Source organism: Kwoniella mangroviensis (genome assembly GCF_000507465.2).
Source record: "Kwoniella mangroviensis CBS 8507 chromosome 1 map unlocalized Ctg01, whole genome shotgun sequence".
Classification (NCBI taxonomy): Eukaryota; Fungi; Basidiomycota; class Tremellomycetes; order Tremellales; family Cryptococcaceae; genus Kwoniella; species Kwoniella mangrovensis.
This window is the reverse complement of record NW_027062533.1, coordinates 4,521,457-4,548,135: the sequence shown is the minus strand read 5'-3', so window position 1 is coordinate 4,548,135 and position 26,679 is coordinate 4,521,457. Positions and strand designations below refer to the sequence as shown.

The following is a 26,679-nucleotide window of genomic DNA, read 5'->3' as shown; positions in this document are numbered from 1 at the left end:
ATATCTGAAGATCTGCTGCGGATTACAGTGAACGTTTGTCACCACCAATAGATAAATGACGAATCATGGTGCCTCGAATCAATCAAATGACAAACAACAGCTTAACTTGCTCTTCTTCTCTTCGTTCCTCCATTTTACTATCCTAATCTAACAGAGGATACCCAACAAGGTACGATGATATACCCCTCGCCAACGATCATATAGCATCTCCTTCCCCCTAAGCCGTCCAATCTCCAATTCTGTGTACATATACTCGTATCCTTGAAAACATAACCATCATGCGACTTACCGCCCCTCCTCGTTCGACCTCTCTATCCTCGTTATTCATCTTACCTATCCCATTGGGATTACTCATCATAGCATACTTGGCAGCAGTGGGCAGGAGACCTGATATACCTGAATCTGCACAGGTGGACGATCGTAAGTCCATCTACTTAAGCAACGTAGGGTCTTAGTCTGATGTTCATTCGTAACTGAATAGCCCATCAGTGGGGTTTTCCAAAATGGTATGGCAACCATCCTACACCATTTGATTATCGTTCGACATCACAGGGAGAAGAGGAAGAAGTCTGCGATCATCCGAAGAATGTATTACTGTTTATAGGTAAATTCTATCTACTTGATTTGACCTTCAATTTCGAATGATGAATGCTAACTTAGTCTTGTTGTTCAAATAGATCTATCATGTTAGTCACGATCATCTCTGCCTTCGAATAATAGTAGTGATTGTCATTCCTGACGCCTCATATCACCCCTAGATGATTCTCCACAGATACCATCTGCATTGACTCTCCATTCATCCCTAACGTCCTCGAATAGATTCAACCTCACCACCATATCATCCTTCTCACCCACTTGGAACTGGGATCTATCACCGAAGGAGAATCTGCAGAATGCAGGATGTGATCAGTTTGATTGGATATGGAAAGTAGGAGATGAAAGTGGACACGCAGAATTGGGTTGTAGGGAAGGTAAAGTTATTTGGGTGGAAGAAGGGATGAAGATTCCTGGAACAGCTAATGTCAGTTTGACGTTTGTTTCACTGCTGCGGAGGATCAGGTGGATACGAATACAAATACGGATATTCATATATCTGAGTTGATACTTTACATCTATATTTCACTCAAGATGAGGAAAATCTGCTACTTCTGGGGTTTTATTGTACTATGACTCGAGGAGAGTGGGAGTAGTTTGCTAACACCTGTTTGTTGGTTCTATATCCTCAGGTATCATTGTTAACTCAACCTCATCATATATTAAAACCTGAACATAAACATGATGCTCTAAAGACAACACATGGTGAGGGATGGGAATTGGGATTACTAACTCATGTACTACCTTCGGTAAGTGAGACTTTCGTAGCTTCATGACTTTTTAAGAATAATTTGACCATTTGCTAAATTTCTTACTTGCCCTTCTCCAGGCCGAGTAAGTCGTACTTTGTTGCTACCACTCCCACCCTCTCGGTAAAGGTAAAAGTATCATCTAATATCTGGAGATTCCTTTTCCAGCCCCAAGATCTTTTACCCTTCGCGACACATAAACAATCGACGGTCCATCGTATATTTCCCACTTCGTACGACGGCTACCAAGGATTATCCGAAATTACCTTGGGGTAGAACATGGTCTATCTATTCACGTGAGCTTGGATAATTGCTTATAGGGGTACTCGATTCAAACTGATTCGTCCGTATCTACAGCATCACGCAGATCGCCACCACTACCGAAAGCAGGTGAAGATCCGTTCTCGCCGAACAGTCGCTGGAGGAAATTTTGGTTGAAAGACGAAGAAAGGTTGGCTAAAGCTATGAGAGATGCTGGTATTTGTCTGGTCAGTGGAATACAACCATAGCCGTCTGATTATACGTCGAGCTAATCTGAATATTGGATGTTTTCCAGTTTGAGGGCTGGCAGTATGGTGAATTGGATGATAGGATAGCTAAAGCTATGTTATCGGGCTGTATCGTTGCCACTGTACCACCTCAAACACATCATGGTGAGTCTTTTTTGCTCGTATAGCAACGCACACGGGATCTTGATGACTTAGACCTGTGATTTTCAATGGTATAGACGCTTTCTCATCTTTGATCTTACCTCTTGCAACACCATCATCCGTCTCGATCTTACCGGATCTACCCGTTGACAACCTCAACCAGCTGTTGCACAAGTACACAAACTCCCAATTACAGCGCCTCGCTCTCAAGGCTTTCATCTCAGCTAGGAATAGGCTTGTCCCTCCCTCCAGGCTGAAAGGTGTTGAGAGTGCCGTGCAGATATGGGAAGATGGTGGGCGAGGATACGATTTCAAAAAGGGGTTCAGGTGGGATTGTGATTCGGGGCATGGGGGTTGGTGTGGGTAGGCATGCATCTAAGGATATCTAACTCAGACTTACAGGTTCTCATGTCTACCTGATGGGATCTCCAGGTTGGAGGGAACCTTCAAACCCAGTGATAGAAACGGTTACTCACCAGATGAAGAATGACGTCACACCCTCAAAATCATCTTCCCCTCAATTCATCTTCACACAAATCTCTATCGTCTGTCCTTGATTCACGATCGCATTCACGTACTTTACCATTCAGCAGATCGATTGTGTGTACTTCTCTGTCCTCCCGCTCTGCAATTAAAGCTATTCGTTTCCGACATCTCATCAGTATCAGTATGGTACCACTCACACCTAAACCACTCTCTGCACTCCAATTGACAAAACATCATATTCCAGCTTATCAGAACTTCCCCAATACCTCACTTCGTCCTTACCCACTCATGATCTACCATTCAGCTTATCCTTCATGCCTGATGCCAACATCAGTAGAACAGCACTTGACATCTGTGGGTATAGTCCAGCCCGCATGGAGGTATACAATGTACAGACAACATCATTTTCATTCGACCGTCCACGAGGTCCTGGTCGTAGTTGATGGTTCAGCAAGATTATGTTTCGGTGGATCAGTGTCTAACCCTGATAAGGTAGAGGTAGAAGTGGGAAAGGGGGATGTGATGATCGTTCCTGCTGGCGTTGGACATGCACTAATAGAAGATAAAGGATCGTTTGAGATGGTCGGAAGTTATCCGAAAGAAAGTGATAATTGGGATATGTGTACGGGAGAATCAGATGAGAAAGATAAGAATTGGGATAATATTAGGAAATTGAAGTGGTTGAAGGGTGATCCAGTTTATGGCGATCAAGGACCCGTGGTGGATGTGGGAAAAGAGGGGAATTGAAAGTTGGATAAACACTTGACCAAGTGAGAGGTGGATACCTTTGATGGCCAATTTTATCAACGGGATTAGGAGAGCTGGGGATACTTGAAAGGATGCTGGGTGAGAAGAACGAAGATGGTGAGATGGTCTTCATATAAATTCTCCTTGTCGATCATCTGCATAGACCTCTTATTCGTTAATCCCTTCAATCTCATCGAGATATTGATCTCACTTCGATGGATAACCCTCAAACGATTCCCTGTCATTGGTCCAATATGATCGATCTCTCCTCCAATAACTGAATCATACCATTATACCTTCCAAAACTATCATCATCTGATCGATCCACCATCAAAACGTTTATATATGTGGTGACCAGACAAAACAGCTCGACCACGCCCATCTCCCCCACTTCATCTTTCTGCTGGTCGCTTGATCACCCCTTAATCATACCATGTTCATCAACTATTTCGTTCTCTTGACCGCCGCAACTGCTGGTACATTTGCGATTCCTCAGAGATTCCGTTGGGGCGCTACAACTTCAACTCCTGCTGCTGTTACACCTCAGCCTGCATCTACATCTGCTGCTCCTCCTGCCTCGTCCAGTACACCTCCCGCAGATACACCTCCCGCAAGCTCTGCCATTGCTGATGCTGGTGCTGCTTCTGTCCCCTCGACTGAAGGGGGTGCTGCTACTGGTGGAGAATCACACCAAATCACCGTAAGTTTATCTAGCCTCATCACTCGAATGCTGTTCTAATTGACTTTTTACCCTTTGGTTTGGTTCTGTTCGATCGATGACAGATCGTCAACAATTGCGGAGAAGGTCAACCGCTTTTCGCCTACGCTGTTAACAGAGCTGGTCAACCGGTTCAAGGCAGCGTTACGATCAATGGTCCCGTCGATAGTGGTATAGCATGGATGGACGGTACGAAAGATAATTGTGGATTTGATGGTACAGGTTGCGGTTTTATGGAATTCACAATCGCTAATTCCATGATGAATTCGGCCGATTATTCTTTACTTACTGCAGGTTTAGGTGAACATCATTTGTAGGTGACCTTCTGTTTCGCTTTGCAAAAGACTGATAATAGAAGAAGACACGATGAACTGATGGATTGATTGGTTGAAATAGTAAATACGCAATGGATTTCAAGTTTACAGGCGAATGTACGGCCGGACCAGGTAAATGTCAAAGTGGAGATAATTGTCCAGGAGCATATACTGGTACGGATACTTTTAGTGGGGATCCGACTACCTGTGGTGGCCAGAATGTCGGGGTGAGTGAAGCTTCATTCTCGATACTCTTCTGCTCAGGAGGACATAGACCTAATGGTACTTGGTACTTTTTCCAACGCAGATTCATATCACTTTCTGCTAGTTATTAGCGTGACTTCTGCCCATCAATTCATGCATGACCTTGTCCTCACAGGGCATTTTGAAGATACACATAACGCATATACGCATGTCAATGGATGGGTAGACCCGAAGGTATCGACTGAGTTATCATCCTCTTGGAGATCAGTGGATGAAACTTGTCGGCAAAATATCTGATATAGTAAGTTGTATATACCATGAGATCATGCATTTGCAATAGGATAAATGTACATCTTCTCTTGTTATTTCCATACATCATATCGACTTAGAATCAGCAACAAGAAACAACCCATTAAGAGCTGTCAACAACTACCTTCCGCCAGTTCAGCAGAGAATGGCCACGATCACATCCCGAATTCTCTCGTTAGATTAGTGTCCCGAAAGACGGAGCGGCGCGTGTCGAGGGTCTGTCTGTGCGAGGGGAAATCCTCGTAAATCCGAGCTCGTTTGGATCTCATCGCTTCATTCCTACGTACAGTTTGTAGCCGCCTACGTAGTGGCTTCCTTGCATCAAGCGGACTCGTCATCTCGCTCCCAAGATGTTTCGGTCAACAACAGCAGAGTAAACCCTGAGTTGAACGAGAATGCAATGGGCAAGGTCACTCTTTCTTGACGTTGTTATATGTTAATTGCAGTACTCAGACAGTAAACCGGTCAGAAGTGGAAACATGAACACCGGACCAGCCAACATTCCAATCCGGGCCACTCTTTCCCGCACCGGCGGTGAGTGCGGCTAAGGATCAACATGCTTGAATCGGAACCGGTCCGCCGGCCTACCCTGAGGATTCAGGGGCAGGAAGGGGGGACAAATTCAGAGACGTCAGACGGCTAAGCGATTCAGCCAAAAAGTTTTCATGTTTCCCAGTATTTCGGGCGAGAAAGAAGGATTGGGAAACACCGATGATTCACAAATCACCCTAAACCAAAATGCTCTGTTCTTGTTCTCACTCTTCATCGAGAGAGGATGTTGAAGGCGGAGCACTTGGAAGCGACTTCGGACCCCCAACCGGGGCGTTATATTTTTGAGGGGTGAAAGAGTGATGCAAAGATGTTATAAAAGGCCAACGGTCCTTGTGTCGAATTGCCCGTGTTTCCCCCTCTGTCTCCAATCTTTCACTACTCAGCAATTATCTGCAAAACACGATGTCTACACACGATAATCAACAACACGAGGGGATAACCAAGACGACGGAGAAGACTCACAACGAACATGTTGAAGATTCCATTGCTGGCGATCTCGAGAAGGGCAAGGACCTGAACTCTGGTGATGCCAAATACTCCGATTTAGGTGCAGCGTGGCTCGCCGAATATACGGGACCTAGAAACGAGATCACTGATGAGGAGAATAACGCGGTGCGAAAGAGGATCGATGCCTTTTTACTGCCTATGTATGTCTATTGTGGAAACGGAAGAACCGGATCTGGTCATAGATGCTGACAAGGTCCTGTAGGATCTTCATCGTTTACTTCACCCAACAACTCGATAAATCGTCATTATCCTTCGCCTCCGTATTCGGACTGAAGACCGATGCTCATTTAGTGTGAGTATCCTCCATACCTGGAATGATCAGCAGTCTGGCTGACTTGATATATAGAGGACAACAATATTCGTGGCTCAGTAGTTTGGTCTACTTCGCGCAACTCGTGTTCCAACCTCGTGAGTAGAAACCGTTGATGATTGGAAATGTAATCAAGGCTGACTGTCATCGCAGTATCGGTCTATGCTCTCGTAAAAGTAGGTTCGATATCGGACAGGGATTCTGACGATCCTTACTCACTCGTTTCCTCTCCTAGCTGCCTGTTAATGTCTGGATCAGTATCTGTTTCTTCGGATGGGGTGCCTCTCTCTGTATCATGTCCGCTTTCACCAGCTTCGCCGGTCTGGCCGTCTGGCGATTTGTCCTTGGTGCATTCGAGGCATCTATCTCACCAAGTATGCTCGTCGTGGTATCGATGTGGTGGACTCGACGAGAACAACCATTAAGAAACAAGTCAGTATCGAGTGATATCGTACCCCGACTGTTACTTAGGGTCCTGTACTGACTCTCGTGTAAAATAGTATCTGGTATTCTGCCAATGGTATGGCTACCATCCTCGGTAGTTTGATCACATACGGTCTTGGTAAAGCCAATACATCGTTACACCCTTATCAACTCATCTTCCTTGTATGTGGTTTGATGTGAGTCACTTGTCTATCCTTCCTGACAGAAAAGTTCATAGTGTGGAAAGAGAGCTGATTGTCTTGTCCTGCTCGTAGTGCCGTTGTATTATCAATACCCTTTTTCTTCCTTTTCCCTGGACACCCAACCAAAGCTAGATGGCTAAACGATCACCAAAAGTACGTTTCGTTGGAACGAATCAGATTGAACAATACCGGTACTCAAAGTACAAGTGAGTGGGCAAAATCGAACGCACCGCCATGGTGTGGGAGAATCAGGCTGACCATTTATGCTCTTTATAGCCTTCAAATGGTCTCAAGTTAGAGAGTGTGTCCTAGACCCTAAAACTTGGTTCTGTGTAGTCAATGGTGGGTCATCGAAATTGATCAGATAGTCGGTTGGATCTACCACTGACATATCTCCTTACGATAGTCTTCTGTATCTCCCTCGTCAGTGGTGGTATCACGACCTTTGGGCCTTTGATTTTACAAGGTTTCGGTCTCAGCACTTTCGATACTATTTTATACAATATGATCCCTGGAGCTATTGGTATCGTCTCAAACATCTTGTGAGTATCAGCATAACGTTAATCCGTTTTCAAAAAAGGAAATGCGAGGTTAAATATTGACAATCTATATGCTGTTTATTTCTCTGTCAGATCCGCTCTCGCTGTAACTTACACTAAGCGAAAGTTCCCCGTCTTACTTGTGGCTTCTGCCTTCCCTCTCGCTGCTGCTGCTGCGTTGTTCGCTCTACCCCGAGGTGCCGAACACAAATCGAAATTGTTGGGTGTCTACTTCATCCTTCAGGTTTATCAATGTATCAGTCCTCTCTTCTTCAGTTGGCAGTAAGTTATCTTCTTCACCTTCAATCGCTATATGTGCTCACCAACGATCTCTTCGTAGATTCGCCAACACCGCCGGTCACACCAAGAAGACTACCACAACTGGTATGCTCTTTGTTGGGTTGAGTGTCGGAAACATCGTTGGTCCTCGTAAGTATCATCGTTCTAGCCGATTCCAGGCTTTCAGTGGCTGATACACATCTGTTCTCGTATAGAATTGTACAAATCATCCGAAGCGCCTTATTATCACACTGGTCTTACCGGAAATCTTATCGTTCTCTGTGTAATGTTCGGGCTCATCATCTGTCAAGGACTGTACCTCCACATGTTGAACAAGCGAAACATCAAGCGAAGAATCGCCAGTGGAAAGACCGGTGCTCATGTCGATCTATCACTTGAGAATTCCTCCAAATGGGAAGAACTTCGAGCGAAACAGAGAGCCGGTCAAGTCGCAGATGGTCAACTTGAGGGTGAAGGAGCTTACAATGATCAAGCTTTCATGGATTTGTGAGTGTTCATATCCAGTGTGTAATCTTTGTTAGATCGAAACTGACAGGACGATCTGTTGCAGGACCGATCTTCAAAATGAGGATTTCATTTACTCCTTGTAATGCATTTTAATCTGCAATGTCGCAGAGCATCCAGGCGTCCTTTTCAACTCCCCTGCTGCCACTGCAAATATCAATATCGTCATAAGTTCACTCATATAGAATGTAGACATATGTATAAGATGAAAATTATATATGATTGTCCCAGTAATGGTCCAAAGCAAGTAGAAAATGAGCCTATAAACTTACAGGCCATGACCGCATTTTGCCAATCATGGGAGAATTATGATGGCTGATGGCTGATAAACTTCTGTAATGATGAATGATAGGGCCCTAACAGCTATTAATCAATCGATGCTAGTCCCTGAGCACCTACTTTCGCTGGTAATTCCGTTGCGGATATTGCACACCAGGCTGCGTCGAACATTGTCTCAAGACAAAGTCACTGGCAACATGAAGGTGAACCTAACAGAGTACGACCAGATTAGAGAACTCTATACGAGAGTTATGACTGATACTCAAAGCGAACATCTTCATTCTGATACTGCCAAGTTGCTCAAAGTAAGTCGAGCTCGTGGATTGCGATGGTGGTATAAAAACGCCCGGAAAGGGATATTGACGCAAGTTTGTTGTTTCCTGTCTATTGTACTGTAGTTCGCCGATACCATTGTCCAACATAAGTATCTGGTTCAACAATGTGCTATATCCCCTCGATACGCTCAGGCAATCTACGATATCCTGCCTGCTGACCAACAAGCTAAACTCGATATCGAAAAGATTGGACAAGATGCTTCTACAGCTCATTTAGTAGGTAAGGATGTGAGCTTCAAGAGTAAGGACGGAAGGAGTTTCATGGGAATGCCAATCTCTCATGCCAAATGGGTTGATATCGTCTGTAGGTGTTTAGGATGCCCAGGAAACTCATGTACCCAACTACCAAGATCATCGGCGTGTGTCGCACAAGTCTTGCTAGGGTGCAAGGCTTGATAAAATAACTGAAATGATTTATATACGACACTGACGACTATTGGATTTATACATACTATTCGACAGAACCACAATAACAGTGTGAGAAATCAATCATAGAAGTGCCACTTCATTACCACTCAAATGCTCTACCTCAATACCTCTCTGGCATCTCTCTTCCATTCGCTTTGTAGATCATCTCCACCGCACCATCCCATTGTTTCCTTCCGTTCCCTTTGAACAATCTATATTGAGCAGGTGAATTAACACCTCTTACCAGTAACCCATACAATTCTTTATTATACCATCAGAACTTCCATGCCTTCCAGCCCCATCCTCCCAGATACTCATTCACGCTCGTTCCGGCCACATCGTTGAGGAATGATTCGAAATCTCTCGCAATAGTCGGTCCAGTCCTGAATGCCCTCCAACGCTTTACCAATCTTACATTAGCTTGGTAATTACCTTCACACCATTCGTCCACTTCTTCTTTACTTTGCGGCAATTTGTCTGTGGAATTGAGGTTACCAGCGAAAACTTGAGAGATCGCTTGAGAGATGAGGTCGCTATTTGGATGGATGGCAAAACTAAATCCTTTACATGGACCTATAAATGCTAGGGAATCAATGAAATGAGGATGAAAGATGTTTTGATATAATCTAGGATATAGCAATCCATTTGAATGTTCTAAATTTTCCCATTCTTTCGGTTGATGAATCGTTGGATTAGCTTCAGGTGATAGATTCGAATAATCAAAGTATGCACCGGTACAGAATATCACCACATCCACCTCAGTATGCATTTCCTGACCATTAAAATCCTCAGTGATGATTCCATCAGGTGTGAATGATTTTATACCGTTCAAAGGGATTATCTCGCCAGAAGTGAATTTATCAATGATATGATCGTTAATCACTCCCCAGGTGTTTTTGAATGCCGGTGCAGGAAGCAATTTCCACTCGGGTTTGAGATTCGGATAGACCTTGAGCATGTTGGAGACCATCACTTTGTTGGGGATGTAATCGCCCAACCACGGGATGTACTTGTCGAAGAATGTCATGAGCGAGCTGAGTTGACGGGTGACTTTGGTGTCGAATGCCTTTCCGACGACTATACGAGGACACTAGGAAGAGCGTAATAATATGATCAACATGAAAATCGATTAGACCTCCTACAACATCATAGCTGTTATTGGAATGATAATGATGATCATACTTACTATCCTTACACCTGATCGATGTGACATGTAGACCTCTTTGGCGACTCCCACCAAGTCCACAGCAGTGTCACAAGCAGTGTATGACATTCCGACCACCACAACCCTCTTGCCAGCATACTCCTCGGGGCTATACGAGCGAAGTATGGGCATATTCATCAGCGTCCTTCCTTCCTTCCCTATGCTTCGTCTCGTAGTCGCTGATTGGTCATCACCGAAGGGGGGTGGATGGTGGGTACAATAACAAGGTGAACTCACCCTTTGTGTTCCTTTCCCAGAACGAATTCCCCTTTGAAATCCTCTTCTCCCTTATACCTGGGCTTATAGCTCTTCTCCCATGGTCCAGTACATACCACCACCTTATCGAACCTTTCAACCCTATCTTTGCCACCCGAGGTGCAATGAATGTTCCATGCTTGACCATCCTGAGATCGCTCTAACAGGGTGACGGTGATACCTAGTCGCATGTATTGGAGAAGGTCAAAATGATCCACATAATCTTGAAGGTTAGAGTAGATATCTGATGCACGAGGGTATGTAAGGACGTCTGTGTGGGAATGAACCGCTTGTGAAATGAGTAGGAATCTTGATGGATAGGTAGAAAGCAATCGGTGAGCTTACTATCGCTGAATGGGAAGTCCGTGTAATGACCCTGAGATGAGCATCTACCTCATCAGCTCATTCAAGTTCAAGCTATCGACACCGTGATATATGCTGAAGTGACATTGACCTACAAAGTACTTGGAAGTATTAGCTATCGTGTCTATAATCACAAATCGCATTCAGCTTGATTCCCCTTGTCATACTTATCATGTCCAAATGGATCAACTTACTCTTCAGAACGGAGATCTGTTCCTTATCCTCGGTATACCTCCATAATCCACCATAATAATCATTTCGTTCAAATCCAACCACTTGGAAACCTTGTTGCACTAGGTTTTTGACCTGGACGATACCTGATATACCTGATGATGGAACCACAGAGCAAGGTAAGCTAAGGTCAGGGGTGGTATATCATGGGAAGTACGATTGTATACACCACCCACCCAGTCCTAACACTGCTACTCTACCTTTCGAGCTGTTGTCAAGCTGTTGGCTGGATGCCATGATGTCCGGTACGTGTTATGCTTGAGAGGTCAAGAGATTATCAAGATCAGACAACACGCACACAAAGATTATACTGTATATATGGTAACATGATCCACGGCGATACGGCCATGCTGATGAGATTCCGATCCCGTGTGGGAGTGTGTGCGAGTACTCGTATGTTGCATATAGCCCTCCTTTGAAGGTCTGTATCCACGAGCTGCATCTTGATCCGTCGTTATGACTTTCCCGTCGAGGCTGTACATACCTCACAACACTCGTAGAGTACATAAACTCATACGCCCGGTACAAATCAAGATGACGATTGCTGTATATCGATTACTCTTACGAGTACTGTTTCAGTGCAAAGCTCCCCCTTATCTCGGAGATATGTGAGTCGATTACACGTTAAATCAAGATCTTGGACCGAAAGCATGCTCAGACAGTGCTCAACATTCCTGAGCTGCTTTTCCGCTCCAGTTCAAGTCTTGTCCTAACGGGTGGTTTGTAACCGCTCTTGGCGGTGCGAAGTGTGTCATCGATAAGTATCGTTAAGCATGTTCCCCGCGGCCGGAAACAGAGTACTTACCTGTCTTGCCGAGATCATCATATCCTGTATGCTGATGTCATTCCATGTTTAGACTCGTTCTTGCACCGGTATTGGTGATGATAACTTACTTCCGATTCGGTCATATCGATCTTGCATACTCAAGAGCGTGCCATGAGATAGCATGTACAAATAAAGACGATGCGGGGTCCTATACTCTGTCTCCACGACCCAACATAGCACAACTTTGGGATAACTTTCACTTACAAAGCACATTATACAATAGTCACCAACAGTAATCATGGCCTTCGCTATAGGATCTTTCATTCCCGTCCCATTCTCCGAGACCACTGTCGCCTTACTTAAAGCCGGACCTGCACAACCTCTTCAACCTGTCGCACCCTCGATAGGAGTGTATTCTGAACATGTAGCTGGTGAACCTACTGGATTGGTCTTGCAGTCTGATCCATTCGACAATCATGGAGTAAGTCCGTTGAAGATGTACCCCGTTTCGTCTAGTAGGAAGGGAGCGAGAGCTGATCCAGATGGATGACTGTAGGAAGACTTCCTGATTCGAGATTTGGAAGGGAAAGTAAGATTGGTCTGTAGGACCGACACAGCTTCTGGCAAACACGGTAAAGGTGAGTTTAACATCATATTATTCTATAGCCCGTCCCCTACTCAGTGACTTTTTGGCTTGTCCTGATATGATCGTGCCCATACATGCATAGTCATCACCGATATCAACGGTAACATCCTTATCTCTCTCAAATCGAAAATATCCATGTCGAAATCATATGTAGGTGAGGATGTAAGTGGGAAAGAGGTGTTAAAAGTGAAAAAGAAGTTTGCTCGTGAGTTTCTCCCATCAAGAATCATTATAATGTAGTATGACCGACCGTTCCAATTGGCATTGAATGAATTGCAGTCGGATCGGCATTTGAAGCTTCATTCCACGATGCCCTATCTTCCAAATCGAAATCTATTCAACTTCGAGGTGATTTCTGGTTGGGCTCAGCAGATATCTTAGTAGTCAGCGGACCGTTGATAGCTCAGTTCTCGAGGAGAAAAGTGGATAGTCAAGGTCTTAATTCAGACAAGGAGACTGTGAGTGCTTCAAGTCACAATATGATACATCTCAGTCACTTGTTCAAATACGTTAGCTTGACAGAGCTAACTTTCACTCCATATTATTGTTCACCGATTCAGTACATTGTCAATGTCGCTCCTGGAGTGGATCTTGCCTTGATAACGGCAATCTGTATATGTTTCGAACAAGCTTCCAAAGAGAAATTACTACAGCAACAAATAGCCGAGTCGAAGAATGGCTCCCAACGGAGATCATAGTTGACGGTTTTAGAAGATACACGTTGGAAGCCAGAACAGGGATAATTGATAGACATGGAAGAAGAAGGGAAAGGAAACGGAAAGAAAAGATCATATGATATATCTTTGTAGCAACAATATGTACGCACATACAATATACAGATGCCTTCGTCCACTGTGTTGCGTTTGAGAAAACCGAATAGAGAGAAGACACTCCCTCTACTACTTGGGACAAAAAGTGAGAGAGCAACTACAGCACCCGGGATTCCCAAGTGGTCCCCCACCTTGGTACTAACCGAGCGACAGGCAACTTAAGCTTCCCAGAGCGGACGGGATGGGGCGTTTTGTACCTTCTATGGCCGTAGATAAAAGTGAGAGAATGTTGTTGCAATCGATCCGATCAAGGAAGGAAGTCAAAGGAGGATGATTCGGTGAGTTGATGGAACGTTTTGAGGAATATGAGTGAATGTTCCAAATCAGATGAAGCACAGATTACTAGTACGATATCCTCACAATATCGCCAGGAAGCTTCTTTTGATCGGATGATTGCAGCGCAATTCGTGACATCTATGATGCATGTAAGGCTACACATCGTCTATAATGGTGTTTATTTATTGCTATAATAATGATTGTCCATCATATCAATCACTGACCTCTCAATGAACCCGCCTCCCGCTTAAAGATGTCCATCTATATATCTATCCAGATCCGGAGACGTGTCTAGGGAGATTCAGCAACAGCATCGATTTCTTCATTGGCTTTCTTGTTATTCAAAAAAGAAGTTTCGAATCTTCTTGTCCTTGGTTTTTCAGGTCGGGGTCCAGCTCCAGCTCCGGTAGCGGTTTCAACATGTTCAGTGGTACCTCTCGTACCCTTCTTTTCGTCTTTGGCAACAACCGTGGCGAGATCGAAATCTTTCCATTTTCTCGTAGGGATTCGAGCCTCCATCATGAAGCTAACGAGAACCGTCAGCAAAGATGCAGAGGTTTCCAAAAGAATAACCGGAAAAGACTCACTTGATTTCTTCAAGGGTTCTACCGATGGTTTCGGGGATGAAGAAGTACACGAATAAAAGAGAGGCAAGAGCACCAAGAGAGTAAACCTATATTCAAGCATATAACATATATTGTCAGGTCATATCCTATCGTATAGATTCGATTGGATGGGGAAGTAAAGTGAAACTTACAAAACCGATCATGGGTCCTAATCCAGCTTCATTAGGTTGGAACAAGTAAGGCAATGTGAAAGTGACTGCCCAGGCAGAAACCCAGAACAAGGCAGTACCAATCGACAAATGCTTTTGTCTATTTCTTCCGGTTGACATCTCAGCAGCTACTACCCAAGCTAAAGGACCCCATGCGACGTTGAATGCGAATACGTAAAGACAAATCATTGCTGCGACTGCTTTACCGAATGATGGATGGTCGGCGAGGTAAGGCTCGAATCTCTCTCCTTGTCCTGCTACTGCACCCAAAGCTCCTACTACGAGCAAAGTGAACAACATGAAAATACCACTGAGATTCAAGAGGAACAAAACAGGATCAGCTGAAATTATGATATACCGCTTTCGTAGAGTACAAAGCGGTAGTAAGACTCACGTGTAGAGGAGTAAAGGCCTTCGACCGAATCTGTTGACAACGAAGAAAGAAGCGATAACACCGATAACTTCAATACAGTCGACAATGATCTGTAAACCATAATGTCAATTCGTGGTGATCGTCAAAAAAGGCAATTGGTTGTAAATCACTCACTGTGATGATGAAAGTGTCCTTGAGACCAACAAGAGTGAAGAAAGTAGTAGTGTACGAGAAGATGAACTGAACACCTGAGATCTGTTGAGATACAAGGATTCCGACGGTGGCAATGAACTTTCTTCTTTCGACGGGGTTCCCTGTGAAGACAGACGAACATTTGCAATCATTAGCCATCGATTGTTCTCCATGAAGACCAGTCCCGTTGATAGATTCCGATCGTGACGCTAATACTCACTCCACAGATCACTCCATCTTGAAACACTACTGGAAGATTCAGCTTCCTCCTCCCTCGACTTGTTCAAAATGGCCAATTGTTCTTGAACCAAAGAATCCTGATAGTCGGAGCCAGCGTGAATTTTCTTCAATGCTCTTTCGGCTTTAGCTTCTTTGCCTCGGTATAGGAGCCATCGAGGTGATTCAGGTACGATGAAGAGGACTCCAAAAAGAAGGACCACCCAGACGAGGTTGATACCGACAGGGATTCTCCATGAACTATATAATAAGTAAACATCAGCACAAATCCTGCTGACAAGGTTGTAATTCGTTTTTACTCACGCGGTGCTTTCCAGAGTGTGAGCACCAAGACCTACACAAGCACCGATAACTTGTCCAATGGCCAACATCAATTGCCAACTATGAATTAATTGGAGTCAGCAGTTGGTATTCAATACCAAGATAGAGCGGATTGGCTGGAACATACCTTGAAACACAAGCACCTCGAATTTCTACGGGAGGAATTTCAGAGAGGTACAGTGGAGCACTGTTCAGATCATCGTTAGCCACTGCTCAATTAGTTCATATTGCCGACTCAACTCACGCGTTGGAGATGATACCGATACCTGCACCAGCGATTAATCTACCGACAGTCAAGAGCGCACCACTTCCGACAATGATCATTTGCAAGACGACACCAATAGCCAGTAAGATGATAGCTGACAACAGACCACCTTTTCGACCGGAGTAATCACTGAATGCACCACAGGTCAATCACGATGTACAAGCTCGAGAAGAGTAAGTAAAACTTACCCGATGGGACCAGCAGCAAGCGAACCAACCACTTCACCGACTTGGATGATTGAGACCCATAACGATTGATCACTACTTGAAATGGCGGGTTTCCCATCAATGATATCACCAAATTGTCGGACTGTTTAGCACCAACTTCATCAATATCCCATGTCGCTTTTAGCAGTGATCGCATGGCATGTACTCACCAAAGACAGGTGTTTCTAATAAAGAGGTGAAGTAGGTACCATCGTAACCATAAGCGATAGGTGCGATAGCGATCAAAGCACAGAAGAAAATTGGTCTTCTATATTCTTTCTTGAGGAAATCTCCCCATGAATCAAGTCCTGATTCTCCACTCGCAACAGCAGCTACCATTTTGTTGATTCGTGTCTTTTTTTCGAATAGTCTGAGTAAAAGTTGGATTGATAGATTGAAAAAGAAAGGCTTCATTCGAATAATTCGCTGGCATACATATACAATTTTTTACACATCCCCCGAAAATCGCCCCCAAGGGGCTATGAGAGATTTTTTTCCACCTCCTCCACCCGCTGTTAGACGTGTTTACATCTTTCTCGTGTCCTAGTAATGAAGTCAATTCAGCTCATTGCCGCAAACGAGCTTTGGGAATTGGAGTTTTCCCTAAATTATCCGTCATCGGCAATCACTCTCCTTCCATAGGTATGCACTGTATCAGTCTAGTCTAAATCATCTCGTTGCCAGGTACGTCACTCCGATCGGAATGTAAGATGCGCAAAAGGAAAGGAAGAGCTTTTGCGGTAACGCCTTCCACGTCACTTCATTGTGATTTAGCCTGACAAACAAGCGAAAAGACCGATGAAAAAAGTTTTTCCACCTGGAAGCAGGAGATCTCGAGAGGTCATACCGCCGGTAACGACATGCTTCAGGGTCCATGTATGCAGGGGGGGAAATTCCTCATTGTGGCTAAGCCGGCATTTAGAGGTCCTCACCTCACAGTTACGATTTACCTGCTGAAGTGTTGCCTGAAGCGAAAGAAACACATCATCTGGCTTCGGACGTACTTTCTCGACTCCGATCATCTTCTTTTTTGTATTCTCTTGGCAGGCGTGATACCATCCACACCGTATATGTGAATCTACGCCAAAGAAAAAGGGTTGGAGCAGACGAGCGAAGGTTCGAAGCGGCAATAGCAACGAGGAAATCCCATGAGAAAAAGGATTTTTTTAGTCAGGCACAACCCTCCCCATCAAAAGACACTCGCAGAAAAAAAGCAAACACGCTATAGACCAGAAAATGGGGCTCGTTGCTCCATGATTCTTGGGGTCATTTTGGGTGACCGGATCATCTCCATGTTGTACAAGGGGGGGCAGAAGGGGTCAATGAAATTGGCATGAAAGGGACAGATGAGTCGCACCAAGGCATCCGCGCAGCTTCGATCACAAATCAAACATATCGTCAAAGTTATGAACATATCAGCGAGGCAAAGGCATCGGCCGACTTTGTCACGAGGCAGACATGCGTTGGTATCAAATTTACGAATGATACAAGATGACAGACAATTCATCATATAACACAAACAACACACTACAGCAAACATGTAAGCGATACTGACAAAGGAAACACCTCTCCACCCCTTGACTCTAGCGTGTATGGTGTATGAAGCATACCGATTTTCAAGATCTCGGCAAAATCCAATACCAACATCTTTGCGTTTCTTACTAGACTGATTGACCGATTGATTGGGATCAAAGGCATCTAGCAAAACAGCTTCTCAAAGCGACATTGCAAATCTGCACGTTACCTACGGGCCCAAGGGTACCGTATCAGCTGACTGCCTATACTACTAGAGCGGTAATCGATTGATCGCCTTCCGATGACAATGGCATGGAGTTATGACAGCATTCTTGGTGAACGGGAAGTGCATGTGTAGGTTACTCACCATAAACGCTCATACAGCTCAAATACCCTGCATTACAAGTTGCTTTGCATGCGAGATAAGGATTCCAAGCCTCTGTCATTGGAATAGAGGCGAACAAGAAGATGATAAACAGAATCCAGAGTAAGCTGAGTGAATTGAATTGGGCCATTGCGTGTGTGATTAGGCGATATGGCAGTTGGAGATGATATTTGAGAATACTATGGGGGTGGCTAAGGACCAGTGATAGATCGATATCAGTGGAGAAGGATCAAGGAACTCAACAAAGCGACGAAGTATCACTTACTTCGACTTGATCCAAGATGATATCACGCTAGCTGCAAGGGCTATTGAGTTTGGTACGGTACGAGTAATATAGGATCGAAGGGTATTGAAGGAGATCTACTTACCATCGATATTTATACCTTTCCGACCCAAGTTCACAATGACAATCCTGCCATTTGTTGGCTTATCTTATTATCCCGAATGGGGAAGTGTCAAGATCAAGTCGAAGAAAACGCATGGTTAAATGTATACGGTAAAAGGTAAAATGAAAATGTCAAACATGATGTTGCTCATCTCCATCAAATCATCAACAACGAGGAGTCGGTTTGGTTTGGGAAGAATAAATGGGGGAATGGGTAATGGCAGTGAAAAATGTTTTCATTTCCCACTTGTTTAGCTTGATTTCTCAACATCATCAAGACATCATCGATACACAAGGAAGGATGGTCGACTTTTATCGTTGGTTTCTCACCAATACCTGATAAGGAAAGGAGTTGAAAGAGGCGTGTTCAAGGTTTTAGTTATATCAATCTGTGCACTAACAGTTCCCAAACACTCCTTTTGTTGTCACGTTGATGGAGCCACCATCGTCATCAACTTACTGTACATCCACAGAGGAAGAAAGATCACTGGTCTTTTGATACAGTCTTGGATGGAGTGGCTGGAAAAGAGAGGAAACTGAGTTACATTATCCGTGCGTTTGGATGGACCACCTTTCCGTTTACTTCTGTAATAATTTTAAATTCTCTTTTTTCCCCCATCCCATCCCATCCCATCCTATCTAATCTACGTCGTCCAGCACAGCACAGCAGCAGGCAGTAAACGATCACCCCCACTTTGACGAAAGGATCATATTATTGATGGCTTGTAGATGCGTATTATTCCATCACCATCGTGTACCGCCGGTTGCGAATTAGCCAGATCGGAATACCCGCATCAGTGCTGTTGATGACGCCATATAACCAAGACATTACCAATAAGTGGGTCAACATGCTTGACGAGTCGTTTTCAGGGGGTGATCCGTATCATCGCGGATCAAATTGTCAGACGGTCCGAGCATGTAGTATGTGACGCACGGGCCCCATACCTTAAGACTCTGACACCTGTGCTGTACAGCTGAGAAAGGATGAACGTTTGTTTTCAGGTTGGTCTATTCTGCTCGGCATGAAGACGAACCGGCTCATTCGTATATCATCGCCTTGTGATGGGACGAATTCATATATTGAGAGGAATCGGAATCATTAAAATGCATGTCATTATAAAACAAATATACCATCTTTTCATTTGGTCAAGTTGCCTCTTCCCTTTCGATCTCAAACAAATCTTGTTTGACAATTATCTAACTTTATCCATAATTACGAGAAGGAACCGCATCTATCTATTGTGAGATATATGTATCAACAAGGGACCAAACACATTCACATCTATGTTGTTCATTAGAGGAATAAAGTAGTCTATATGGTGAGTCGATTTATATTACTATGAAAGCAAAGGTTATAGTGTAGTGCAGTGAAGTGGGAAAACGGAGCTCTGTAAATGTGATAATGGAGTTGAATGAAATGTAGGAAAGAAAACTAATCGTCCACGTGTAAATTGCAGTACCAAAATTCGTTCTCTATTACTGTGAATGTCCATTGAGAGAGGAGTGGCAGTGTGTGGAGCGATGAAGGTGGAAGTGAAAATGGAAATGGAAATGAAATGCGTTGAAAAACGTGTTATAGGTGAGTTTTGATAGCTGTAGCGAGTGATTGACCTAACTGATCTAACAGTGCATGTAGCATACTGTCCTGATCGAGTAACACGATGCGAGTCGAGGACCGGACACTAGATAGCAAAAACAGAAATCGATTCAGTTAGCCCTGTCACATACATATATACATACACATACTTGTGTATGCTTCTCGATCAAGGATATCAGGAGATGTAACGATATTTCAACCGGTCAACACGGGTTTCGACGAACGTCAAATGACCATGTCATACGATATTGATGTGAGGAAAGCGGAAAGAGATGCGTCGCTCATCCCTACCAAAAGCATGACATAGCAGGAAAGAAGAGGAAAGAAGACTTCCGAGAAATGCATTTTTGATACGGGTGGCAAATCATTGTGCTCATCTGAGCCGAGAGAGGTTATGAAGGGATTCCCACATTTGGTATAACGTATATCTCAAGCAAAAGACCAAAGACGGATGGGTGGGATACAAGGTGAGCGGTGAATAGAATGATGAAAATACGTTATAACATACGACACAGTATTCGCAGTCGAGAGAAAGAGAGAAAGTCGAAGAAAGATGAGGGACAAGGAGAGAATCAGAGAATGAAAACTCACTGGCTACCCTCGCGCACATCGCGAATTTCTGTTCACACTGTTGTCTACAATAGTATGACATGTAGACTGGTGTGAATCCAGCATCTGCAGACGTAGCGAGGAAAGTCATTACGAGCAGTAAGAAGAGAAGCAAGATGATTGGTGAGAAAATGGATCGAGTGGATTTAGTAGTTGATGACATTGTTCTTGGACGTTAGGCTGTTTTGAGCGGTCAAGCTGTTTTAAGTGATATTTATCGTATGGTTGACTGACTGACTAAGCTGTGAAGTCTTTTTGGTTGTAGTGGTGGACTGTATTGATCGATATCCTGAACGTCAAATGGATAAGAAGAAAGGTGAAGAGATCGTCACGATATGTCGCAGTATTTATACCTTTTTGAAAAAAAGATCAATGAGTATGTCGAAAAGTTCGTCCGAAATCAAAAATCAATACTGTAGTATTCTATACACCGCATCTCTCTCCCTTAGCCAACCCGATGAAAGAGGACCAGCATCTCTCTTCTCTCTCAACTTTGGGTTTTTCGTCTAAAGTGAAATTTTTCTCACACTACAACCATCAGTAGAGTACATCGCTTTAAGGTCGTGGGCCCTTTCCATCTTTACATATTTCAAGCTGAGAATTCCAGAACTTGATTTCTATACGCTTGATGTATTTTGATCGTCAACAGGATCACCCTCGTTTCAAACATTTACTAAAAATTCCGATCAAAATCGTCGAGCGCCACACTTGAAATTTGAGTAAAATCGTCTGTGCAATCACACAAAATTTGCAGTTACCACAGATACAAGGACAATTTAGTGGATTGTGAGAATCACATGTACAGTACATGTATTGCCAAGTTAGCCAGCCGTTACTCGTTACCACTGTTTAGTCTGAAGCTTAACTCGGACTGAGTCGGAATTTTTCCCATAAAAGATTGCCGAATAACACTAATCATCTGAGATCGATCATCAAGGAGATGTAAAGTTTCATAAATTTGGAAGTTCGACTCAATCTTCGAAATTTCGGAACCTTCTTGGTACTCTCTTTCCATCGACATGCGGTGAGGTCTTGTCGTTCAGTTGTTTAGTATGGGGCGATCCTCGATTCACCTAGGTTGCGATGTCTGAGCCTCGATCTTCTCGGTTAGGTGAAGAGGGTAGGATAATAGTGTGTGATTTCGCAAACTTCTTTGCGTTCTCTAGGTCTATGAGACGAGTCGACCCGATGAAGATCTGGATCTTGACAATAGCCATACCTCTTTTGATATTCACCATCAGATACCGCTGTAACAGCCCTGACATCGCCATTGCCGCTTCACCTCCCTGATCTACACCTTGACAAAAGTAACATCGTTGGTGAGAGATCGGCCAGGAAGCGAAAAGGAACAAACACATGGTCAAAGCGTGTTGGTCACCGTGATTGATCGACGGGAATGCCTAGCTTGCTTACGCGACTTAGTGTGATTTGGCGTTGTCGGACATTTAGCCGTGTGGAAAGCTGTGTGTGTGTATAAATCAGTCAACGTAATTGTCGGTCTACCGATGTTGAAGATCAATCTTTGAAGAAAGCACTGTTGACCAGCTGGGTCTCAATATCTGCACGAGAACTTCATTCCATACTTGCTGTTGACTGAAATTCGATCATTCGCCAAAATCGTTTTGGTTTCAAGTGTTGTATTGTTCCCCACTTCTAACCTTGATCGACTCTGCTGATCGACGCTGCGCCCTTCTCAGGACTTCTCGACTTACGTATATCCATTTTTTTTGTCAACTTTTAGCACAAGAGGGTGATAGTCTCAATGAGATGAAAAGAGTGGGGGAGAATAGGGAACTGATAGCCCACAGATGACAGATCCACCTCAGATTAAGCATTTCCGGTGAGATCGGCTCGATTACGTCGATCATGGTCATACAGCAGGATCCCGTATACGCCGAGACGTTCGATACCGGTAGTAGTAGACAGCTACTTGCTGTTTCTAGCCACGTATCGAGCACAAATCTTCAGAATTCGCTTTCAAGATGTTTGATGTCGACTGTTCAATCTTCATCGCCAAACCAATGTTTGAATCTCTCTTCCTCCCTTTCCCATCTTTCCGGCCTTTTCACGTATCCTTCAGTGACTTCTTTCAAAGTTCTTTCAGCTATCAGCTGTGGGGGTCAGCTGATCAATCTCGTGTATATTGTACGGTACCATAAGGATCCTCTCAATTATCGTGTTTCGAGGTGAGATGAAACGGAAGATCATTTAGGCACTCACTCTTAACGCTTCTACCCCAGAAATCACCTTCTTCACCGCCCTGATCCCAAAGATATTCATCGACCTCACGAGGTAATCTCAAAAACCAATTTTTCTTGATTTGACCTGAAGATGAGAAAGTATGTCTGTTCGAAGATGCCAACACGAGGATGAAGTCTACGTTCGGTTCGTATTCAAGTTGATCACCATGTAAGTGTCAATACTGTAAGCCAATGCGGGAATGTTAAGATGACCCCAGTGCTTACGATGGTTCGTCATCTGTCAGAATTTGAAGCAAGATGACTGTAAGCCATTGTTTACCCCCACGGATAGATTGTCGTACCTTCCTCCCTCCATGTAATATGAAGTGTATACTCCTACTCTTCCCATATCCAATTCTCCGATAGAGAGATTGACGGAAAAGATCTTCTTGATATCTTCCATCTCTGCAAAATGTTGTTATCCTTTGTCAGTCGATGTGATACCTCCTGATCATGTTGGAATATTGACCTACCGATCTTCGCTGCCTTCTTCTTCTGAATCCTGTTTCGATCTCGAGTTCCTCTTTCGTTTAGATGGTCGTTCTTCGTCCGAAGTTGAATCGAGGGCGGAGGATGGTTTCGTGATGGTATATTCACCGATATCCCAAAGTACTTCAAAGATTTATACATGATCGATAAGCTATCCCCCTTCCTGTGCTTGATATTCAAGGGTGAATGACAACTTACAGGTACCACCTTTTCTACCTGCTGAGAAATCTATTATGAGGAAAATGTGTTATTCCCGATTCTCCATGAGTAGAGTTGCCGAAGCTCATCTTCAAGCACGATATACCGCTTGACTCACTTCGTCCGTCCGCTCCTACTAATCATGTATTAGTACATGTGTCTACCAAGGTGATATCGACCGCAAGTCCAAATTTCAGACTGACCTTCATATGTAGTGTAACTGATCGGATGGATGGTAGTCTCCACTGCTAGCCTACTTGATTCACCCTTTTTCGATATACCTGATTAATCAATCGGCCGTAATTGAAATTCAATCGTTTATCCAGGGGGAGGGAAAAGATGTTATTGGGTATGAATGGAAACAAACACTGATACGAAATTTAGGCTCACCTGGAAGTCCCTTGGGTACAGCCCAACTGACAGTTCCATCATCCACCTGCATCCTCAAGTCATAGTGCATAGCTGGATCGGAGCAGGCGATCTTCTTTCAGTTACACATCCACGTTCACATCCACTGAAAGACTGAAGTACAGTTAAGCTGGTTAAACTCACCTGTAGCAGAATGTCGATGTATACACCAGAAATTCCTCCTTCGCAAAGCGGGAAATCGTTCAACCTCAGATCGAGTGAATCCCCATATTCCTACTCTTTCTTCTTCCGCTTCTTCCTCCTTTTCTCGAGAAGCATGTTCGAGGTCCATTGCAGGGATATGCTTTGAATGTGTTTCGACATTGTTCACGGTCGCAGGCTTTCCATCCTTAAATCGAGTGAGACGTCCAATCGGGTCATCCTGAGTTTGGATAATCTTTCTCTTACTGATTCCCTTCTGCTTGAGCAAATGTAGAGTGAACATTGCTGCTCGATCGATCCGCGATGGAACATCGAAAGTAGTGATCGTGTCGACGTTCAAAGGTAGAATGAGAGTTGTCGTCTTGGTCGGACCTTGGTTGGCGAGTATTGTAACGTCATATTCATACTGGACCGCCTCCACTTGGATACATCTCCTCAAATCTTTCAGTACATCTGGAATTGATTGATCATGGTATATCTTACATGCATGATATGATCTGTCTACAGTATAATAATATAGCATAAGAGGTCAAATTAGTCGCGTATTTGATATTGGTCTCGTTGCCTACATTGCTCTTGATTGATAAGTCTCTGTGATGTGATGTATATTTTCCTTTCTCCATCACCAGCCCTCTTGTATCTTTGCATCTTCGTCTTTCTCCGGGATCCAGAAGGTCTAAATGAGACAAAATATCAAAGACCATCATCAGCATCGGTATTTCATGATATTACTAAACATCAGCCAACTGACCAAGTCTTCACCACCCGCCGCAAACATCTGTAACCTCGGATTAAATCTCACTGCTCTACTCATTCCCGTTCCCGTCGAACCTCTTAGAACAATCTTGGCATGTAAATCCGGTATAGGCATCGTATGCCATGGGATTGATTTAGCTTCCTTTTGACCATTTTCCAATTCTACTCTAGTCAACTTGTCTTGTCCTCCTTGAGCGTTGGACAAATCCCAGAATAGAATGTTACCATCTGCTGAACCTCCCACGACGAATTTCGAATCAGAAGTGAATGAAATTTCCTCTCCACTCGATCCTCTCCTAGGTACATGTCCTTTATTCCCCGTTTTATCTCTCTCCAATCCTTGATGTCCCACCAATCTCCTTAGGGGGACCAAGTCAATCGCGTCAAGAAGATAATGTACGTCGGACGAAGTGCCAATTAACAGATATTCACCATTGGAAGAGAATTGTATAGATGTGAATATTGGTTTAGGAGGTGGGATGGAATCTCGAGCAAAGTTGATATCGTTGAGGGGAACAAAGCTGAATGGTATCTTGATATAGCATCAAAGTCAGTATATAGGGTTCGTAACCGATAAGTTCAAAATATATTGCAGCTCACCCTATCCATTGTACTCGTAGCATACATCATGACAGTCTGAGTATCTGAACAAGCCACAGCAAATACTATCCCCTGATTATCCATCGCTGCAATTGCTGACCCCCCAACATCTTTCACCAGACCCTATGGCATTTTTCACACATGAGCTGGCTTGACGATTCGATACAGACATCCAAAACTGAGCTCGCTCACCTTGCATCCCGAAGCTCTCAAATCCCATAATCTGACCGTCCCATCATCTCCAGCAGTAATGAACGTATCGTGCAAAGGGTTCATATCGACCGATCGGACTCTATTTCAATAGTTCCTCATCAGCTCGCAAGCCAAACTCCCCCCCACGTGAATCAATACGCAATCGTGACTTACCTAGCGGTATGTCCTTTATAATACGCGAGGTACTTGTTATCATGCATCGAATGATACCTAACCGCATGATCATCACCTTTCGTAGATGCGTGAACGATCGTTCCTGTCTTGTGGGTGAATCGAGGTAGATCTATACCGTATTTCCTGGAATAGAGGGGTTTGATCTTTCTGCGGGATTGCAAGTTGTACGTAGTAACAAGGAGTTAACGATAAGTGGGAGGTGAGATAACATGAACGATTCATCAGCGTTGCCCATCTCATCACCTAGATGAGGAAGGAAGGGGGAGGAAGCATAACTACAGTTCATTTACACTCACTTTCCTTTCTTGCAATCCCACAATACGAACATATCATCATTCCCAGCTGTGACAAGTCTATCACCCGTATCATCAAAGCTCAAACTAGTTATGTTCTTCACACCCCCTGCTTGAGACTGTTGATCGAGGAAGGATGTAGGTGTGGAAGTGGATGATTCGGGATCCAGAGCATCTTTGAAATGTTTTGAAGGACGGAATTTGTTCTACATACATCATAACAGAAAAAATAGAAAAATTAAGCTTGAGACTTGTGTCATTGACATACTGGTATATGACATATGGATGTATATACATTGTATCACTCACAAGTAAGTCGATACTGAGAGGAACCGTTACAGGTGCATTGTTAGTTGGTCCACCTGGTCCGCGGGAGGTGGAAGAGGAAGAAGGTCCAGCCCCGAAGTTCATTCTGCTTCAACTTGGCTCCAACTCTTTGACTACCGTACAAGATAAGACAGGCAATGAGAAGGAATGAAAGGGCCAATTACGTCTTGTACTGATCGGGTCAAAGGTGCACAAGAGTTCAAACGGAAGAAACACGAGTATAATGTTGTTGACATTCCCATCCTTCATGTTCATCA

At 43.9% G+C, this 26,679-nt stretch overlaps 10 protein-coding genes and 1 non-coding gene across 11 annotated transcripts; 6 read left to right on the top strand and 5 right to left on the bottom strand.

Annotated features, from left to right (window-relative positions):
- Positions 1 to 278: 278 nt before the first annotated feature.
- Positions 279 to 2,360, top strand: I203_101696 (uncharacterized protein; the record flags this gene model as incomplete). Its single annotated transcript, XM_065516932.1, has 8 exons — positions 279 to 420; positions 482 to 604; positions 759 to 1,021; positions 1,227 to 1,343; positions 1,519 to 1,639; positions 1,701 to 1,831; positions 1,900 to 1,996; positions 2,071 to 2,360. 8 exons carry the CDS (start codon positions 279 to 281, stop codon positions 2,358 to 2,360), a joined length of 1,284 nt encoding a protein of 427 aa, XP_065373750.1.
- A 302-nt stretch (positions 2,361 to 2,662) lies between these two features.
- On the top strand, positions 2,663 to 3,226 carry I203_101695 (uncharacterized protein; the record flags this gene model as incomplete). The annotated part of the gene is made up of 1 exon (XM_019150509.1): positions 2,663 to 3,226. The coding sequence occupies one exon, from the start codon at positions 2,663 to 2,665 to the stop codon at positions 3,224 to 3,226; it is 564 nt and encodes a 187-aa protein (XP_019000102.1).
- Positions 3,227 to 3,659: 433 nt separating this feature from the next.
- I203_101694 (uncharacterized protein) lies at positions 3,660 to 4,586 on the top strand (the record flags this gene model as incomplete). Its single annotated transcript, XM_065516931.1, has 4 exons — positions 3,660 to 3,926; positions 4,010 to 4,257; positions 4,341 to 4,485; positions 4,566 to 4,586. The coding sequence occupies 4 exons, from the start codon at positions 3,660 to 3,662 to the stop codon at positions 4,584 to 4,586; spliced, it is 681 nt and encodes a 226-aa protein (XP_065373749.1).
- Positions 4,587 to 5,725: 1,139 nt separating this feature from the next.
- Positions 5,726 to 8,195, top strand: I203_101693 (uncharacterized protein; the record flags this gene model as incomplete). The annotated part of the gene is made up of 13 exons (XM_019150507.2): positions 5,726 to 5,970; positions 6,033 to 6,122; positions 6,177 to 6,238; positions 6,294 to 6,316; positions 6,376 to 6,572; positions 6,641 to 6,760; positions 6,839 to 6,972; positions 7,043 to 7,108; positions 7,173 to 7,308; positions 7,399 to 7,587; positions 7,646 to 7,734; positions 7,800 to 8,091; positions 8,156 to 8,195. 13 exons carry the CDS (start codon positions 5,726 to 5,728, stop codon positions 8,193 to 8,195), a joined length of 1,683 nt encoding a protein of 560 aa, XP_019000100.2.
- A 390-nt stretch (positions 8,196 to 8,585) lies between these two features.
- Positions 8,586 to 9,127, top strand: I203_101692 (uncharacterized protein; the record flags this gene model as incomplete). The annotated part of the gene is made up of 3 exons (XM_019150506.1): positions 8,586 to 8,693; positions 8,787 to 8,951; positions 9,032 to 9,127. 3 exons carry the CDS (start codon positions 8,586 to 8,588, stop codon positions 9,125 to 9,127), a joined length of 369 nt encoding a protein of 122 aa, XP_019000099.1.
- Positions 9,128 to 9,405: 278 nt separating this feature from the next.
- I203_101691 (uncharacterized protein) lies at positions 9,406 to 11,421 on the bottom strand (the record flags this gene model as incomplete). Its single annotated transcript, XM_019150505.1, has 7 exons — positions 9,406 to 10,221; positions 10,318 to 10,444; positions 10,573 to 10,861; positions 10,936 to 10,966; positions 11,049 to 11,077; positions 11,148 to 11,279; positions 11,361 to 11,421. The coding sequence occupies 7 exons, from the start codon at positions 11,419 to 11,421 to the stop codon at positions 9,406 to 9,408; spliced, it is 1,485 nt and encodes a 494-aa protein (XP_019000098.1).
- Positions 11,422 to 12,248: 827 nt separating this feature from the next.
- On the top strand, positions 12,249 to 13,294 carry I203_101690 (uncharacterized protein; the record flags this gene model as incomplete). Its single annotated transcript, XM_019150504.1, has 5 exons — positions 12,249 to 12,431; positions 12,507 to 12,588; positions 12,679 to 12,801; positions 12,876 to 13,054; positions 13,157 to 13,294. The coding sequence occupies 5 exons, from the start codon at positions 12,249 to 12,251 to the stop codon at positions 13,292 to 13,294; spliced, it is 705 nt and encodes a 234-aa protein (XP_019000097.1).
- Positions 13,295 to 13,521: 227 nt separating this feature from the next.
- I203_101689 lies at positions 13,522 to 13,637 on the bottom strand. Its single transcript, XR_002021918.2, has one exon. It is a non-coding gene; the product is annotated as a 5S ribosomal RNA (ribosomal RNA).
- Positions 13,638 to 13,993: 356 nt separating this feature from the next.
- On the bottom strand, positions 13,994 to 16,410 carry I203_101688 (uncharacterized protein; the record flags this gene model as incomplete). Its single annotated transcript, XM_019150503.1, has 11 exons — positions 13,994 to 14,228; positions 14,290 to 14,375; positions 14,460 to 14,787; positions 14,872 to 14,960; positions 15,025 to 15,164; positions 15,263 to 15,519; positions 15,583 to 15,660; positions 15,728 to 15,787; positions 15,845 to 15,994; positions 16,054 to 16,174; positions 16,242 to 16,410. 11 exons carry the CDS (start codon positions 16,408 to 16,410, stop codon positions 13,994 to 13,996), a joined length of 1,713 nt encoding a protein of 570 aa, XP_019000096.1.
- A 6,152-nt stretch (positions 16,411 to 22,562) lies between these two features.
- Positions 22,563 to 24,342, bottom strand: I203_101687 (uncharacterized protein; the record flags this gene model as incomplete). Its single annotated transcript, XM_065516930.1, has 10 exons — positions 22,563 to 22,666; positions 22,783 to 22,938; positions 23,028 to 23,040; positions 23,105 to 23,207; positions 23,276 to 23,414; positions 23,490 to 23,519; positions 23,608 to 23,622; positions 23,693 to 23,770; positions 23,880 to 23,951; positions 24,042 to 24,342. 10 exons carry the CDS (start codon positions 24,340 to 24,342, stop codon positions 22,563 to 22,565), a joined length of 1,011 nt encoding a protein of 336 aa, XP_065373748.1.
- Positions 24,343 to 24,681: 339 nt separating this feature from the next.
- Positions 24,682 to 26,506, bottom strand: I203_101686 (uncharacterized protein; the record flags this gene model as incomplete). The annotated part of the gene is made up of 7 exons (XM_019150501.1): positions 24,682 to 24,735; positions 24,811 to 25,347; positions 25,416 to 25,538; positions 25,608 to 25,707; positions 25,782 to 25,949; positions 26,099 to 26,301; positions 26,405 to 26,506. The coding sequence occupies 7 exons, from the start codon at positions 26,504 to 26,506 to the stop codon at positions 24,682 to 24,684; spliced, it is 1,287 nt and encodes a 428-aa protein (XP_019000094.1).
- Between the last annotated feature and the right edge of the window lie 173 nt (positions 26,507 to 26,679).